Source organism: Apis mellifera, linkage group LG13 (genome assembly GCF_003254395.2).
Source record: "Apis mellifera strain DH4 linkage group LG13, Amel_HAv3.1, whole genome shotgun sequence".
Taxonomy (NCBI): domain Eukaryota; kingdom Metazoa; phylum Arthropoda; class Insecta; order Hymenoptera; family Apidae; genus Apis; species Apis mellifera.
Genome location: NC_037650.1, coordinates 1,103,379 through 1,120,893, shown reverse-complemented (window position 1 = coordinate 1,120,893; position 17,515 = coordinate 1,103,379). Strand labels below are relative to the sequence as shown.

At 18.0% G+C, this 17,515-nt stretch overlaps 1 protein-coding gene across 1 annotated transcript in view; it reads left to right on the top strand.

Annotated features, from left to right (window-relative positions):
- Positions 1–17,515, top strand: part of LOC552758 (retinol dehydrogenase 12) — a 26,949-nt gene extending 9,434 nt beyond the window's left edge. Inside the window, exons 2-6 of the mRNA XM_625134.6 lie at positions 6,359–6,437; positions 10,626–10,930; positions 13,734–13,853; positions 14,876–15,089; positions 17,296–17,515. Of these exons, the coding sequence (XP_625137.3) occupies positions 6,359–6,437; positions 10,626–10,930; positions 13,734–13,853; positions 14,876–15,089; positions 17,296–17,446 (869 nt within the window). The 3' untranslated portion in view covers positions 17,447–17,515. The remainder of the gene's footprint in view (positions 1–6,358; positions 6,438–10,625; positions 10,931–13,733; positions 13,854–14,875; positions 15,090–17,295) is intronic.

The window sequence follows — 17,515 nt, the reverse complement described above, 5'->3', positions numbered from 1 at the left end:
CATAAACAATATAACAAATCTATGCTAGAAACAAAAATTAATATAAATATAGTTTACAGTAAACAGAGTTTCAGTGTAATTAAAAATTATACCGAATATTTTATAAACAAAATTTCTAAACAAAATAAGAGCATTTTCTATTTTTAACGTTTCTTTGAATATTAATGAAATTTATCAAAATTTTAAATATATACCTATATGAAGTATTCCGTTGCACAATATTATTTTTCTACTCTAAAATTCAAAATTTATTTATTTATCATTATAGAATTTATTTTATAAATATATCATGTATAGAATAACTTCAAAGCAATAAATCTAAAAAAAAAAAAAAAAAATGAGTAAAAATAATTGAAAAATATTTTATCTTGCTATTTAAAAAGTTATCTTATTATTAAGTAAAGTAAATTAAAAATGAAATAATTTCAAAAGATTATTGAGAAAAAAAAATCTTATGATAAATCAAATTTGATTTCGCAGATAAAGAATAATATTGTATAATGGAATTGACAAAAATATTAAAAAAAATTACTTTCGTTACTTGAAAAAATATTATAAATATAACAAAATTAATATTTTGTATCCATTTATCTAATATAAATAATTTTTATAATCAAATTCATATAAAAATTTGTCAAAAAATCTTCTCATCTTCAAAAAAAATTTTATGATCTGTTTTTCAGATGTATGTTCCTCTATTTTTCACATAGAATTTATAGAAAAAAATGTTAATTGTATTTGATCTTTATTTATGTTATTAATAAAGAGATAAAAAAAGATAAAATTTTAATAAATAATAATTGTATTAATTGTATTAATATTGAGAAATATTATGAAAGAAAAATGAAAATCAAAGTATATTTTTATTTTATTCACGAGTGTAAAAGAATTGAAAGAAAAAAAAATTGATGTCATATATTTTGATTTCATTCATTTTTATTATAGTTTATAGCTCATATTGGAAATTGGTCAGCTTTTAAAATAGAGTAATTGTTTTAAAATTGGACTAGATTAAATAGACTTGAACTTGAATCTTTAATAATCTTTAATAGTAATTAAAATGTTAATTAAAAAGATTTACTAATGTAAAAAAATTTTTTTAAAAACTATTATTAGTAAAAATAAAATAAAGAATGTTCTAACATTTTTGAAATACGCTGTATATAAAATGTATGTATATAATATAAATATATATATATTATATTGTATATATTATATATAAGTTTGCTTATTACAACGCACTCGAAAAAGCATTCAGTTAAAATAGATCTGAATTATCATTATAGTAATTGTAAATTGATTTATTTAATTTATCATGAAAAATTTTATTAAAATAATTATTTATGTTAATAATGTATTATATCTGAATATATACTATAAATTAATGTACATTAATTAAACATTTATTGTAATATTTATAATTATAATTTGTAAATATTGTAAACATATTTAATGTGTTATATATAAAAAAGATTAGATCTAATTAAATATTCAAATGTTTGTGTAAATATATTATTATTGCATTGAAATCGAATGGAATCAAACTTTATGCATAAAAATGTTTATATGAATTATGTCACTATTGCTTTGGATCCAAGCAATAATTATATTGCTTATAAATATAAAAGGGACAAGTTCTTCTATAAAAAAAGAGAAGGAACTAATAGACAAAGATCTTCCAATCAAAAAATTCAAAAATATAAAACATTGGATATGTAGATATATATTACGTAATTTTTTCTGCTGTCTAAAATTACTTTAAGAATACGAAATCAATTTTTAAAAATATAATTATTTTTTGATTTTATGTTATAATTCGAGAATATAAAAACATATAAGAAAAGTTTTTAAACAAAAATTGTTTTTTTTCATACATTCTTTTCAACATTTATTAATTATTTATTTAATTAAAAAAGAGTTCATATAAAAACTAATATAAGAATTAATAAACAAAAAGATTAATAATTTTTTTTTAAAACTTGTTTTTCAATGTAAAATTATTATTAAGAATTTTGATATATATTATTATTACGTTCCTAATGATTCAGTTTCAATGATACTAAATTTTGTTAAAATGAGGTTAATGAAAAGTAAGTAATTGCTAATGAATAAATCTGTTTGAGAATAATATTGAAAATTTGGTCTTTTTCTGCTGATAATTGATTTATTCTCTTCTCTCGTTGCTTATTTCGTTAATTTATCTTATCGCAGCATCCTTGATTAGTAATTTTTGGAAAATCAAGAAACAAATTGATCGTGTTTATCCTTTCTGCATGAACTTTCTTGATGAATTCTTGATGGAAGTGATGATGTCTAGAATAAAATTCGCGATATCTCGAAGCCGTTTTTTAGGCAAGGATTTCAAGGAGATTGTCACAAATTATCTCTGAATTATCTTTTAGAGAAAATATATGTTTATAATATATCTGTTATTGAGTGAAGAAAAAAAGAAATCTTGAAGTATCTAATTTATTGTTAAAAACTTTCTACAAAAATAGCCTCATATGCTTCTATTATAAATCAGCAATCATATGTTTCATTAAGATTCTGAGACCAAATGATCTGGAATATGCTGATATGCTGTTACGACGCAACACTTTTAATTAGTAGTTTGAATAATTATTTATAGATTTAAATATTTATAGACTTAAAATAAATTCTTATTATATTTGCAAATTTAATGATATAATCTGTTGATATAGTATATGATTTCCGATAATATAAAGGAAGAACTTTCTATTGATGTTATTATATGATTACAATATTAATCTATATGCACAAAATAATTTCATTAAATTATAATTTCTAATTCATAACCAATTTTCCTTATGAAGGAATATTATATTTACTTACGCAGTAAAATAGTATGTAAAAGAGAATGTATTAATGACAAATCAAGTAATTTTGAAAGTAATAATAAAATTTTTTCGTAAAAAGTTTTTGTACAGTCATCTCGTTTTTCCATATACGATCATACTATTTATGACATGATGCAACAAGTTGCATAATTCGTATTTGTGTGTTTTATCCATTCTTTATTAGCTATATTTATTATCTACATAAAAAAATAAAAAAATTTAATAAAATATTTATGTATAAATTTATTTTTTTTTCTCTATTTGTAAATCCAATGTTTATATGTTAAATAAAATAAAAGACAGAAGTATATAATATAAATTTCCTTATTTTGAAAATTCCATAACACAACAAAGCTTTATTTATTACAAAAAAAAAAATATTTTATTTTTTTTATCGTTCCATAGTTATTCAAACTATTGATTACAATTCTACATTGAAAAATAAGTTTTGAAAAAAAATTTTTAATTTCTAACTTTTTTTTGATTGTATAAATAATTAACAAATGTTTTACAAAATGATAATCCTTGAAAAGAAATAACGTTTGTTTGAAAAACTTTTTTATATTTCTTATAGTTTTTTATATTTCTATAATTTGCCAATTATAACATAAAATCGAAAATATCCAAACATTTAAGAGTTGATTTTATCTTGTTAAAGTTTTTAACAATAAAAATAAAAAAATTAAGCAATACATCTCTATATTATATAGATATTAGTATTATAATATTATATATCCTCAAAGTAATAATTTTCAGATTGCGAATCTTTTCTTATAAGAATAACTGGCTTTGTAAATAATTAATTTGTTACTCTTGAATTTTATCTTTTTATAAAAAAGTAATTTGATGATATGTATTATTTTATTTCTGTTTCATTTTATAAAAATTAAATCGTTTATCTTAGTTGATATTTTGTATATTAACTTTTCATCTGTAAAATCGATTCTTTAAAGATATTATATGAATTAATGGCTTATATATACACATATTTTACATTTTACATATAAGTGTCTTTATCTAAATATCAAGTCAATCTAAATTATTTAAATTATCAAGTCAGATATATATGAACAATTTAAATAAATTATATCATTTATATAAATAAACTGTGAAATATAGTATTGATCTTTGCAATCTTGTAATTTATAACAGTATTTCTCAATTTTTTTCCATATTTATATATTTATTTATAATAGTATATAATAATATCATGATCCAAATATTTATAATATAAGTTTTTCAAAAATCTAATAAGTATTAACTAATATTAAATCATATTTTATATAAATAAATAAAATTATATTTGTATATATTTGAGAAGAGTTCAAATGTGTTTTAAAAGATTTAAAATTTCGAGCTGTATCTATGAATTCATGTTAAAAATTTAACATGATTTATAAAGGGGAAATATAATATAAGATATTTTGAGTTTGATATATTTTTAATTTGTAGGTTTATGAAATAGCTTCTTAGAATAATAAAATACTTTAAAAGATATAGTAAGTATTTAAATAATTCTTTATGTTATATATTTTTATATATTAGTTTTTTGCATTAAATCAAGTTGAAATTCAAAATATTATTACTGTTAATCTATTTTAATAAAATAATATAAATTGTGTTTTACAAGATATTAACTCCCATTTCTGGAGTTATGGTATATAATAATAAAAGTATAAAGTTTCTTGTTCAAATTCTGTTATAAGATGATCAAAATTCATATGTTAATGAAAGTTTAGATTATCACTAAATTCACAACAAAGTTCTAAAATTCTGATTTTAAAGGTTCTGGTTTCTTATATCTAAACAGTTCTGAAGTTCACAAAATTATGATATCGAGAAAGTTTTGAGGTTTCAAAGTTCTTCCAAAATGTTCGTATACTCCCTAAAAACTCTTTCATGATTATCTAGTCGCGGGTAAAGTGCATAAGCAACTAATAGCTTCATTGAGCTATAATCTAAAAAAAATTCCTAGAAAGAAACTGAGAGGCTATCTTAGGAACAAAGTTTCTAAGACATTGAAGAATGTATTGCAATAATTCTTCTTAAGGATGATATTATTATCATTGAGACTGGTATGATTGGAAAATGTTATCTTAAGTCTCAAGACTACATTCACATTTTAATCATACCGAAGTGTTTCTAATAAATATATTTATATATTTAATATATAAATATATTTATATATAATAGTTATATATAATATATAAGAGTTCTTCTTTAAAAAACAACATTATCTTCATAGAATCTGTATCATTTGTTTAATATCTGAATATAAGATTTAATTTATAATTGAAAGTTTCATATTAAAACCAAATTATTTATTAGTTTATTGATGTTATAATATCAATATGAATTTGTAGATTAAGCGAATGTTTAAGGGAATCCTTATTGATTTCGATTTTTAAATATTTTGTAAAAATCGACATTTTAACAACTTTTTCCTCTCATGAAAATATTAAATTTTCTTAGTTTTCAAAATAAAAAATTGTCGCTATAATACATAATATATATATGCATATAATTTTGTATTAATAGATATATTTGACAATAATATATAATGTATAATATTATATTCAAAATATTGTATTGTAGTATTTAAACATATACATCTATTTATTTTATCTGAAACAAAATTATTTATTGTAAGATTATAAATTTGTAAAAAAAGAGAAATAAAAAAATAATATATGCATAATTTTATTTTTGAACAAAATATATTAAATTAAATAAATATATTTACTAAAAATATTTTAATAAAAAAAAAGAAACAAAATTAATATATTTTGATTTTAAATTTTACATCAAATTTGCATTCTAATGCATAAAAAAAAAGATGAACTACAAATAATTATAAATTATATATTTATACATATACATTTTTTTTTTATTATTTGACTAACTTTAAAAGTAGAATAAATTATTTTAAAATAATTTTAAAAGTTATAAATATCAAATTATATTTATAATACATAGAGATAATATAAATATAATATGATATATTTTTGTGATTATATTTTAATGAAAACTAAAAAAACTAAAAAAAAAATTGTATTTTATTGTAAACTATTACAATCTTATTTACATCTTAATATTGATCTTATATACAATCTTAGTTAGAATTTTGTTAAATAGAATAGAATTTTGTGTAAATGCAATATTTATGTTTAAAAATTATAAATCTATTATTTATTAAATTATTATTAAATTAACTTAAATAAATAAATTTTTATTTATTTATTTATTTGTTTTGCATAATTGATCGTGTCAATGATCGTAATATAAAACATTTATTACTGTTTTTTATTTTCGAAGTGAAAAAAATCAGATATACATATGTGAAAAACATTACATATAAAGAACAGGGAAAATTCAACAAATAAAATGATTTTATTCATTAAATATTTAAATATTTAATAAGAAAATAAAATTTTTGTATATAATTATTTTAATTATTATTCTTACATTGATGAAAATAATATGATCTTTTTTTTTTTCAGGTGGCCGAGTAATTTTAGCATGTCGTGACATTAATAAAGCAAAAGAAGCAGTGAATGATATAAAGGAAAATGTTTTAAAGTATTTGAAAATTATTTTTTATAATATTAATATTATATATAATAATATCTAATTTTTCAATATATTATTTTATTTTTTAATATAATTCAATATTAATATCTCTCAAATTAATTTCCGAAATTTTGAAAACAATATTGCTAATCTTCTATATATAAATATAAGTATAAATTTCATAAAATTATAATTAAAATATTGTTCTGAATTTGCAGTATGTTACTTTAATTTTTGTTAGTCTTGAGATATGAAATTTCTGATAATAAAATTTACGAATAGGAAAAAAATCATTTGAGTCGAGTCATTAAAAACATTTTTCAAATGGAATTTTTACAATTTTAACTAAATTACATTTAATAGTTAAGAATTTTTTTCTAACTATTTTCAGTGAATTTTCATTATATACTGAAACATAAATCAATTTGAAATTTTTGAAATTGTACATTTCTGTGCATTGGCTAAATTCTAATATGTTATTTTAAACAAGAAATTTTTGATTTTAAGAAAAATGATTTTTTTTTAAAAACATATTAAAAAGTATTTATTATTATTGCGAAATATTATCTTATTTTTATTAATATTGCATTAAAAATTTCGAATAATTTTACTGAATATTGATTCAGTTTGAATATAAATTTTTGACATTATATATGATATTATATAGAAATTGTTTTGTTATTTTTTTCTTATAATTATTTTTAAAGCTGTTCTTTCTAGTACTCCTGAGATAAATTTTTAGAATAAGAAAAAGAAAATAAAGAAATATATGAAAATTTTCAAATACAACATAGAAAAATTGCAAATTAAAATCAGACACAACTGACTAAAAACTTGAACTATAAATTTCCTTGAGTAATAAATACTTAAGAATTTGTCTTCGAATGCTATAGCTAATTTACTTTGTCGAAAAATATCTTAATAATATCTTGAATTTTAAATATTGCTTAGTTGTCTTTAATTTTTCAAAAGAACAATCATTAATATTTGAATAATGCATGTATACACTTAAATGTCAAAATCTTTATAGAATTATATTTAATAATTACATAAAATTGAATAAAATATATATTAACATATTTTTAAAAACTATAAAAAATCTAATTATTGAATATGATTAATATTGTACTAACAATTTTAAAATTAAAAAAAAAAAAATTGTGTACATGTTTCATAGAAAACATTTATAAATCATTTTTTTTTCTCGTGTTTATGATTATATATTTTAAATTTAAATTTAAATTTTATTGTTCAAATAAAAAAGTTTTATTGAAAACTCAATTGTTTCTAAATATCTTAGTATCTTGATGCATTTCCTCGGTATTTTTTTTAGTTTATAATTTGCTTTCTAAATATTCTTATTCAATTTTTATGTATACTTCATAACATGTTAATTCTTTAATAAATTACTTAACAAAATTAAATTGAACTCATTTATCAAATAATTCAACAGAAATCTGAAATTTTCAAGAAAATTTGTGAGTCTTTAAGAAAAAAATATCAAGCATAGGGAAATGAAAAGAAGATATGGAATATGTTTTCAAATATTGAAAAGCCAATGAACTATAATGTTAACACAAAATAAAAAATATATATTTTAGAAAGATTAAGTTTTCAACTTATGTTTATTATTTTTTTTTTGTTATTTTTTTGTTTAAAATTAGTATGATATATCTTATATAAGAAGAATAATCTTAGTCTATACACTGTCTTTAGTCTTTTAGTCTATACACAGCCTATACATAATAGAAAAGTTAAAATTATTTCTTTCAAAGAAATTATAAATATCAATTTAAAATTTTCATATTAAATGATGTTAGAAAAATTAATATTTTAGAATATAAAATATTTTGGAAATGAGTTTCCAAAGAAGAATAAAAAGAGTCTTTCATGTTTTATACAAAATAAAAAAAAAAGTTTTATTTAAAAGATAGATTTGATAATATCTTTCAGACTATTATGTTTCGAAAAATTAACATGCATTTCAAAAAATTAAATCAACATCTTTTTCATTTTTAAGAAACTCATTCTCATAATATTTTACATTAAAAAATATTAATGCTTTTACATCATTTAATATTAAAACTTTCAAATTAATATCTATAATAGCTTCAAACAAAAAACAGTTTTATTCCATTCTGTATAGAAATAAAAATCGAAATAAATAACATGTTACACATGTTACCTTTTCGAAATTACTAGTAGATATCAACATAATTTTTTTAAAATTAAATAAGTTCGAATTTAATAATATTTATTTTATTATTTGAAACATTTTTTCTACTTCTTTTCTACAATTAAAGAATTAGAAAGTTAAGAAGTTAAATATTTTATGAATAAAAGAATATGAAAAAAGAAATTTATGCATATTTTCAATGATATATTGATAAAATTAAGAAATATAGTAATTATTTGGAAATTATTTTTTGTCTAAAATATATTTATTTTACTTATATTGGAATTGAAAAAAAAGTATATAAATATATTTAATTTAGCAATTTAATAGAATGTTGGATAATCGTTGAATTTGATATATTGCATCTATATAAATTACATATTAATTATATATTACACATTACATATTAATAAAAATTCAATATTTTAATAAAAAATCAATATTTTATCGATACTTTAAATTATTTTTTTTGTGATTTTTTAATTTCATTTTATTTGTGAAATAATGACTTTCCAATTGATATTTGATATAATGCCATTATTCAAATTATTCTAAACATTGATTTAATCATTTGATTACATTACATTCTCTTCTATGAATTAATTATTATTTATATTTTAATTAATGATTAATTAATAAATTTAGAAGAATATTTTGAATTATTATTATCGGAATTTTCTTATCCAAACATGATTTTTTAAGATATAACGATATACAAATCTATTTATTTTCTTTTATTTGAATTAGATTAAAATTACTATAGGAGAAATATCTCCTATAGTAATATTATATTATATTATATTATTATCGCTAAATTTTTTATTGATTTCAAATATCAAATTCTTTTCTCTATATCTTTTTATGTATGTATTTCTTATTATAATTTTTTTGATTATATATAAAAAATATTTCAAACAATATTAATAAATGTTATTTCGTTCATAGTTATTTAAATAATAAGAAATTAATATGGAATTAAAGAAAAAAAAAAAGACTCTTCATCTTTAAATTCATCTTAAAAATTTTTTTCACTCTAATTCATTCTAATGATTAATTCCTATATATCATTTAATTTAAAAGAAATTTATAAAAGAATTTCTTTTATAAAAGAATATTTATAAATTATGAAAAAAAAAACAATTTGTAACATTTTATCTGCTGTATTCTTTACGAGTATACTATATACTATAAATTGAAAATATTATTTAGAAAATATTATTAGAAAGTTCATAAAAAAATTTGAGAAAAATTTACAGACAATATATTTTTAGAATTAATATTTTGTCATGATTCTTAAATATTTATTGAGGAACTTTATGCTATTTTTCTAACTTGACGTTTTATCTTTTTCAAATAGATATTTAAAAAAAACAATTATTAGAAAAATTCTTTCATTAAAATTATTATAGTAATTTATTAAAGTTTATTTAAAAAAATTTTTTAAATTTGTTTTTAAAAACTATTAAAATTTATATTAATAAAATTATTAAATATAAATTATTATATTATATATATATATTTATATTATAAAAATAATTCCAAAATTATTTAGTTATCGTTATAATTATTTATTTACAAATTCATGACAAAATGCATTTTTTTTTCTGTTTTTTTCTTTTTTACCATTACAATGTTATAATAAATAATACAGATAAAACATTATATCTGAAGTTCAACATTTTTCTTTTGCTATTTATTGATAAACCTTATTTAAAATATAATTTTATTGAGATATCATTTTTTTTATTGTCTAATTTAAAAGTTTTCGAGTTTCTTAGTTCTTGATCACTTTAATTTATTGATTTATCATTTATAAATATTATTATATTATATTATAAATATTATATTATATTATATTATAAAAATATAAATATTATTATATTTTATTATTTATTTGAAATTTTTAATAAATTTTCTTTCAAGTCTCGCTAAATACATTAAATATAATAATAATAATCAAATCGACAAATAATAAATAATCACTTAATAAATAATCATATTTATAATACATAAAATTTCAGAACTCAAGAAAATAATCTTGAAGAAGAATTAGGAGAATTAGAAATTTGTCAGTTGAATCTCAATAGTTTTGCAAATATCAAGAAATGTGCGCAACATTTATTAACAACCGAATCGAATATTCATATATTGATTAATAATGCAGGAGTATTTTTACATCCATTTGAAAAAACAAAAGATGGTTTTGAAACTCATTTTCAAGTTAATTATCTGGGACACTTTCTATTAACACTTCTATTGTTACCGAAAATAGAAGAATCTGGACCAGGATGTAGAATAATTAATGTTTCATCACTTGCACATAAATGTGAGTTATTATAATTATTTATTTTTCGTTAATTTCACTCATAATACAAACGATTCATAAAATTGAATCAGAATTTCTAATCTATGTTCATATTTCTATTTTCTTAAAATTATATTTATATATTTTAAATTTTTTAAATTTTTTGCATTCTTATGCTTTAATAATTCCAGTTTTTAAATAACCACGAAATTCTGATTCTTCTAAAAATAATGTTATGAAAAACTTTGTTTTTAAAACTAAAATTAATTGTAATGATCATGAATCCAGAATTCATGCGTTAACTTTTTTTACATGTATTATCTGAATTGGGCTTCATAAAATCATTGTTTCTCATGGTTATTAAATAAGTAATTCCTGCGTGTATTACTCAAGAATTTAAAGCTTTGGCTAGAGTCAAGGATATAACTTTAAATCTGAGAGTAACCATCAATTTAAAAGTAATACTTTCTCGTTATGATGTGTTTTTAATGACATAAAATTAATCATCACTCTCGCAATTTTCAAAAATCATAAACAATCAATCCACATGTCTTATCCCTGCCAATTTTTCGAAAAATTTTCATAATTCTTTGAAAAGATTCATTCATTTTTCAATACTTATCAGTTTCTAATATAATATTACTGAATTCTTAATATAATTTCAATTAAATATAAATTAAAAGACTTCAAATTGCTTTTATACATCACTTCACATTTGTTATTTACACAATCAATTAATTATTCTTATTATTTTATTTTGATTTTTGATTGATAACAAATATAAGTATGAAAGTATCATTAGAAATTAAAACGAAGCTTTACGATTTTTGTCGACTGAGGAACAATCCTATCATAATTACAATTATCCTATCATAATTAAAACATTATTATAAAATTTTATAACTATATATAATGATATATAAAATACTATATTATATATCTATTTTAAATGAATATATACAATTATTTCTATAAATATTAAAAATATTATAGAAAACAAAAATTATATTGTATTAATATATATTGTGATAAATGTTTGATCTTAGAATTAATCTTGAATTATCATATTTAAATTTTTAATAGAATCCTATATTTTTTATCATATATTTTTGTTTTTTTATTTATGCACATAATTTTTTATCTTTTAAAGCTATTGTTGAGTTGAATTTTAAGTATGAATTTTAAAAGTTTATATACAATATTAATATTACTCAATGTTACTCAAGATGGAATGGATTTTGTAAATCATGAAGCTATGGTATATAATTATGATTTCAATAAAATTGATTTATTACGAAGTTCGCTATTAACAAAGTTTTAATTTAAATGATCAAGAGCAAAGTTTATATGCTAATGAAATATTGAATGATGTTTTAAAAAATTTTGTCAATTTGAGCTTATACAATTCAAGAATTCAAATGCATTCTAATAATTTTTATTACTTTGAATTGTTTTAATAATTCAAAGGTTAAAAAATTCGATGGTTTTATAAATTTCCTAGTTAGAAAAGTTTTAAAATATAAAGTTCAGAAGTTCGAAAGATTCCAAAATTAAAAAAATTTTGATTTCTTAAATTTTACTAAAATACTTATGTCTTTTAAAATTTATGCTTATCTCGCTAGATTGCGGGATCTTTGGTGAGATACACAAACAACTAATAATATTGTAGACTAATCTCTTGATTGAATAACTAATCCAATTTTCTCAATCTGAAAAAAATTTCTAAAAGTAAATTGGAGTCCTGTTTATAAAGTCCGCTATTCTTCAAGAACTGATCCGTAAGTTTGTAATAATTTTTCTTAAGTAAAATAATGCTGATTGCCATTGAAATTCGCATAACTGAAAAATGTCTTAAGTCCCAAGATCATATTCATAGATCATATTCCCAAGATCATGTTCATCATATTCATAGTCATGTCAAAGCATTTCTAAAACGTATATAATTAATTTTGAATGTAATTAAATATAATTGTATCCGAATGATATATTGGTACTCCTAATATTTGTAATATCTTTAAATTGTTTTACAATATCTCCCAACAATTGATATATCGTACTTTTTTTGATTGAACTTGATAATTTTATTTTAATTCTAGATAATAATATTTGAAAGTTCTTTTATAGCATTCTTTTAATGTTTTAGGTTAATAATAATGTGTTAAGTGTGAATTATTGTTCAAAATGCCAAATGATTCTATTATTATTTTATGGAAAATGCAAGATAATAAAACTTTTTGATGATTATTCCTGATTATCATGATTATCACAGATAATAAAAAGATCTCTAATTTGATTCATTGAATATATGTTTCATCGTATACGTCACTACTACGTTATATTTTTTTGTTATTATTTCTGTCGTTCGTATAAGATTATTATAGAATTTATAGATATATAAATTTTTAGTCTTAAAAATAATAATATATTGTTATTTTTCCATATTAAAATAGTTGAATAATAATCAGACATTGTTTTTTGTAATAAAGTGTTTAAATATTAACTAGATTTAACTCTTCATTTTTTTTTATAACAAAATGTATAAAATAAATAACATACAAAAATTTCTTGAAATTTTATTTTTATCATTATTTGTAATTAATACACACATAGATTAGAATTGAGCATGAAATCCTACTGACTATTTAATGAATTTTTCTGATACAATTATAAATATATATTGAAACATATTATTGTGATATTTATTTAAAAATATTTAATTACTTATATTATTTATTAAATATATTTTTCTAATATTTATTAAAGAATTTAATTAATCTATAAAACTTTTACTTTTATTAATTTATATATATATATTTTATTTTAGATGGTGATATAAATTTCGAAGATTTAAATTTAGAACATTGCTATACTCCGATAAAAGGATATTGTCAAAGTAAATTAGCTAATATTTTATTTACTAAAGAATTGAATAATAAATTACGTGGTAAGTATAAAGAGAATAATAAATATAATAAGAGAATGTTTATGAATAAATTTTCTAGTTTTGTAATTATCTTGATATTAATAATTAATTATTCAAATATTTTGAATTTGTTTTCAAATTGTTAATAAAAAAAAAGGTAAATTTTATTATAATAGAACATTATGATTAATTTTTCAAGTTTTTATTAAATTGAATCAATATTCTTTACTTTTTCTAAAATATATATATATATTATATTTTATTATTTTTTATATAAATAAAAATATATATAAAATATTTAATATATAATATATAATAAATAATATTTATATAAAATATTAATAATATCAATAGAAACAAAAGAAGTATGTAATATTGCTCTATCTTAAAAAAGTAAAAAAAAAACAAGATATTGACTATTAATTATTGTGATCAGTATTCTAATACAATTTTTTTAAATATTGTAAATCAAATTATAGTAGGGCTATTCCGTATAGGGCTATACGGAAATATTTTAATCTAATTTACTGTATATTTATTTTTGTAAATAAATTATTAAGGACAAAAATTATATTTAATATTAAATTGATTAATAAAAAAAATTCATTAAAAAAATGAATTTTATGCATGTATTATGTTTTTATGTTAACCAATTATAGATTAATTAGATTACAAGAAGAAACATTATTAAAGTTTGAAAAGATTTCGGAATTGCAAATTCTTTATATTTTATCAATTTTGAATTTTTTGAAAAACAGCTCGGTTAGAAAAATTTTATAATCAATTTTTTTCTTATTATATCATATTATTATATCATATTACAATTAATAATATTATGATTAATATCTCACTTTATATACGTACAAAAAGATGATTATTATTTTATATTATAAAATTATACATACATTTTGAAATTCATCAAAATCATATTTTAAATTATTTCTAATATTTGAATTTTATAATATATCTGTAACATATCTAAAATATTTTGGATTCTCATAATAAATTCGTAATATATAATTTATTTTTTAATATATTTTCAGCTGCTGGAATTCAAAATATAAATGTATATTCTTTACATCCTGGAATAGTAAAAACGGAAATTGCTCGATATTTGGATGCATCTTACTTTCGAGGTGCACGATTAATATCATCGCTAATTAATCCTTTAATGAAAACTCCAGACCAAGGTGCTCAGACAACTATATATTGTGCTATAGATGAAAATGCAGGAAAAGAAAGTGGCCTATATTATGAGTAAATTTATTATATAAACTTAATTATATGAATTTTAGATAATGAATAAGATATACATATATTATATTATATATATATACATATATTATATACATATATTAAATGCGTATATTAAATAATATTTATTTGATAATGAATTAAACATTTTTATTTTTTATTTATACACGCAATAATTTAATTAATTTGAATGATCACTATGTAAAGAGTTAATATTTTGAATCTGGATTTATTCATTATTGATTTATGAAAAAAAAATTTTACAGCATTTGGCATAGCAAAAGGTTATTTATAATTTTCAATATTTTTGATATTTTTAATAAAATTTAAAGGCCTGAACAAATTTTATTAATTATTAATATTTTTCACATATATTTATTATTAATTTATATTATAATCGAAAAATTATAATAGAAAAGATATTTTTTGCTACATATGTTATTCTCAGAATGAAAAGAATGTTAAAATTTTAAGAATTCTTTGTTCTCAATGTTTGTGTAAAAATTATTTAAACTTATTGGTTTTATTTCTTTTCTTAAATAAATTTCAATAACTTATTATTACAATATAGATAATATAATGATGGCTCAATTCGAAGAATTTTTTGAGAGATAAAAATTTTCGAAAAAAATTGTTTTTTGAGAGACAATAATAAGAGATATTATATATGAGATATTATATAAAAATTTGTTGAAATATAGAAATTTGTATGAATTTCCAAGATCAAATTTTTTTTTATTGCATAGCAAAAATAAAAAATTTCATTCATCATTTTATTCATTAAAAATAAAAAATTTTCAAAGAAATTATTGTAATTTAATTATTCTTGAAAAAAAATATTAAAGTTTTATTAATTTTCGAATTCATTTTATTTATAATTTATAATTTACATATTTTGATTAATTATAAGAAAAATAGCATTTATTATTTGTAGTATGTAGATATCCCAAATCTATCATTTCATATCTTTTTTTCACTTCATCTTCTTTTTCACAAGTCTGAAAATGATAGAAAATGTTATTTCAGCTTCATATCATATAGATATTGATTTAAATCCATCACTTAAATTGATATATGACAACAGATTCCAGTATATATATATATATATATATAAAAGTTTTAAAAATATAAATTCAATATTGAATTTCAATATCAAATAATGAAAAAAAAATAAGAGATAAAAAAAAAGAAAAAAAAAAAATATGAGATATAGAATGACAGATCTGAAAATTTTATATACAATAATTATCTTTTTTGTTTTACAAATAGCTGAAGAAGAAATTGTAAATAAAATGAATTCGAAAAATAATGAAACTTTTTTCTCAAGAAAATTCTCAAAAATTCTATAAAAAGTAAAATAAAATTTGATGCAATATAAAAAAATTTGATTTTGAATTTCAAGATTAAAGTCAGTTTTATATAAAATGATTTTTGCATAAATTTTTATTTATAGATTTAGAAGTGCAGAATCATACTATGATATTTTTTTACGCTTACTTTTTATACATTTTATATAATTTTATATAATTATATAAAAATTCGTATGTACAAATTATGAAATCGGGAATAAAAACTGCATCTACTACAATGAATAATGTAATTGAGAATTAGTTTCTGAATAAGTTTCTTCATTTGCCACAATCTTTTCTCCATTACATTATAAATTAAATTTATATCTGACACATATAATCTAGACAAAGAATTAACAAATTGCATAATATCAAATATTAAATTTCTCAAATATAATGACAAATTTCCTTAAAATATCAAAGAAAAATATTATAATGTTTAAAAAAAAATTTTAAATGTTTCTATTATAATATCTATTATATATCTATTATAATATAGAGATAAAAAAAATAAAAGAATATACGAATAAAGAACTGTTGCTCTAATCCAATTATCTATAAATGGAAGAAGATAATGGATAGAAGAATGGATAAATAAAATATTTTTCTTAATAATAGTAATAAATCAATAACAAATAATTTAAGATTCATAGCACCTTTTTTATTCAGAATGAATTGTTAAACATTATAGTTAAATTATTCAATTTTTTTTGAGATTTTTTTTTCTACAACTTATAATCTATGCATTAAAATTAATATAATATTAATAAAAATTATTTATTTATCATGTACTTTATTTTAGTTTATTATATATATATGAAAAATTTGTTATTTAATACTACAATTTATTTTTTCCACAGCAATTGTAGAGTAGTAAATCCATCAATGAAAGCTTGTGATCCTGAATTAGCAAATCAATTATGGAAATATAGTTGTGAATTACTCGGTTTGTCATCAGACAATGGACTTAAAGAATTATCAAAAATAATAACTAAGAAAGAAATTATATAATAAGAAAATACTACAGAAGAAAATACTAAAATTTTATATAAATGCAATTGTTACAGCAAATAACAATTT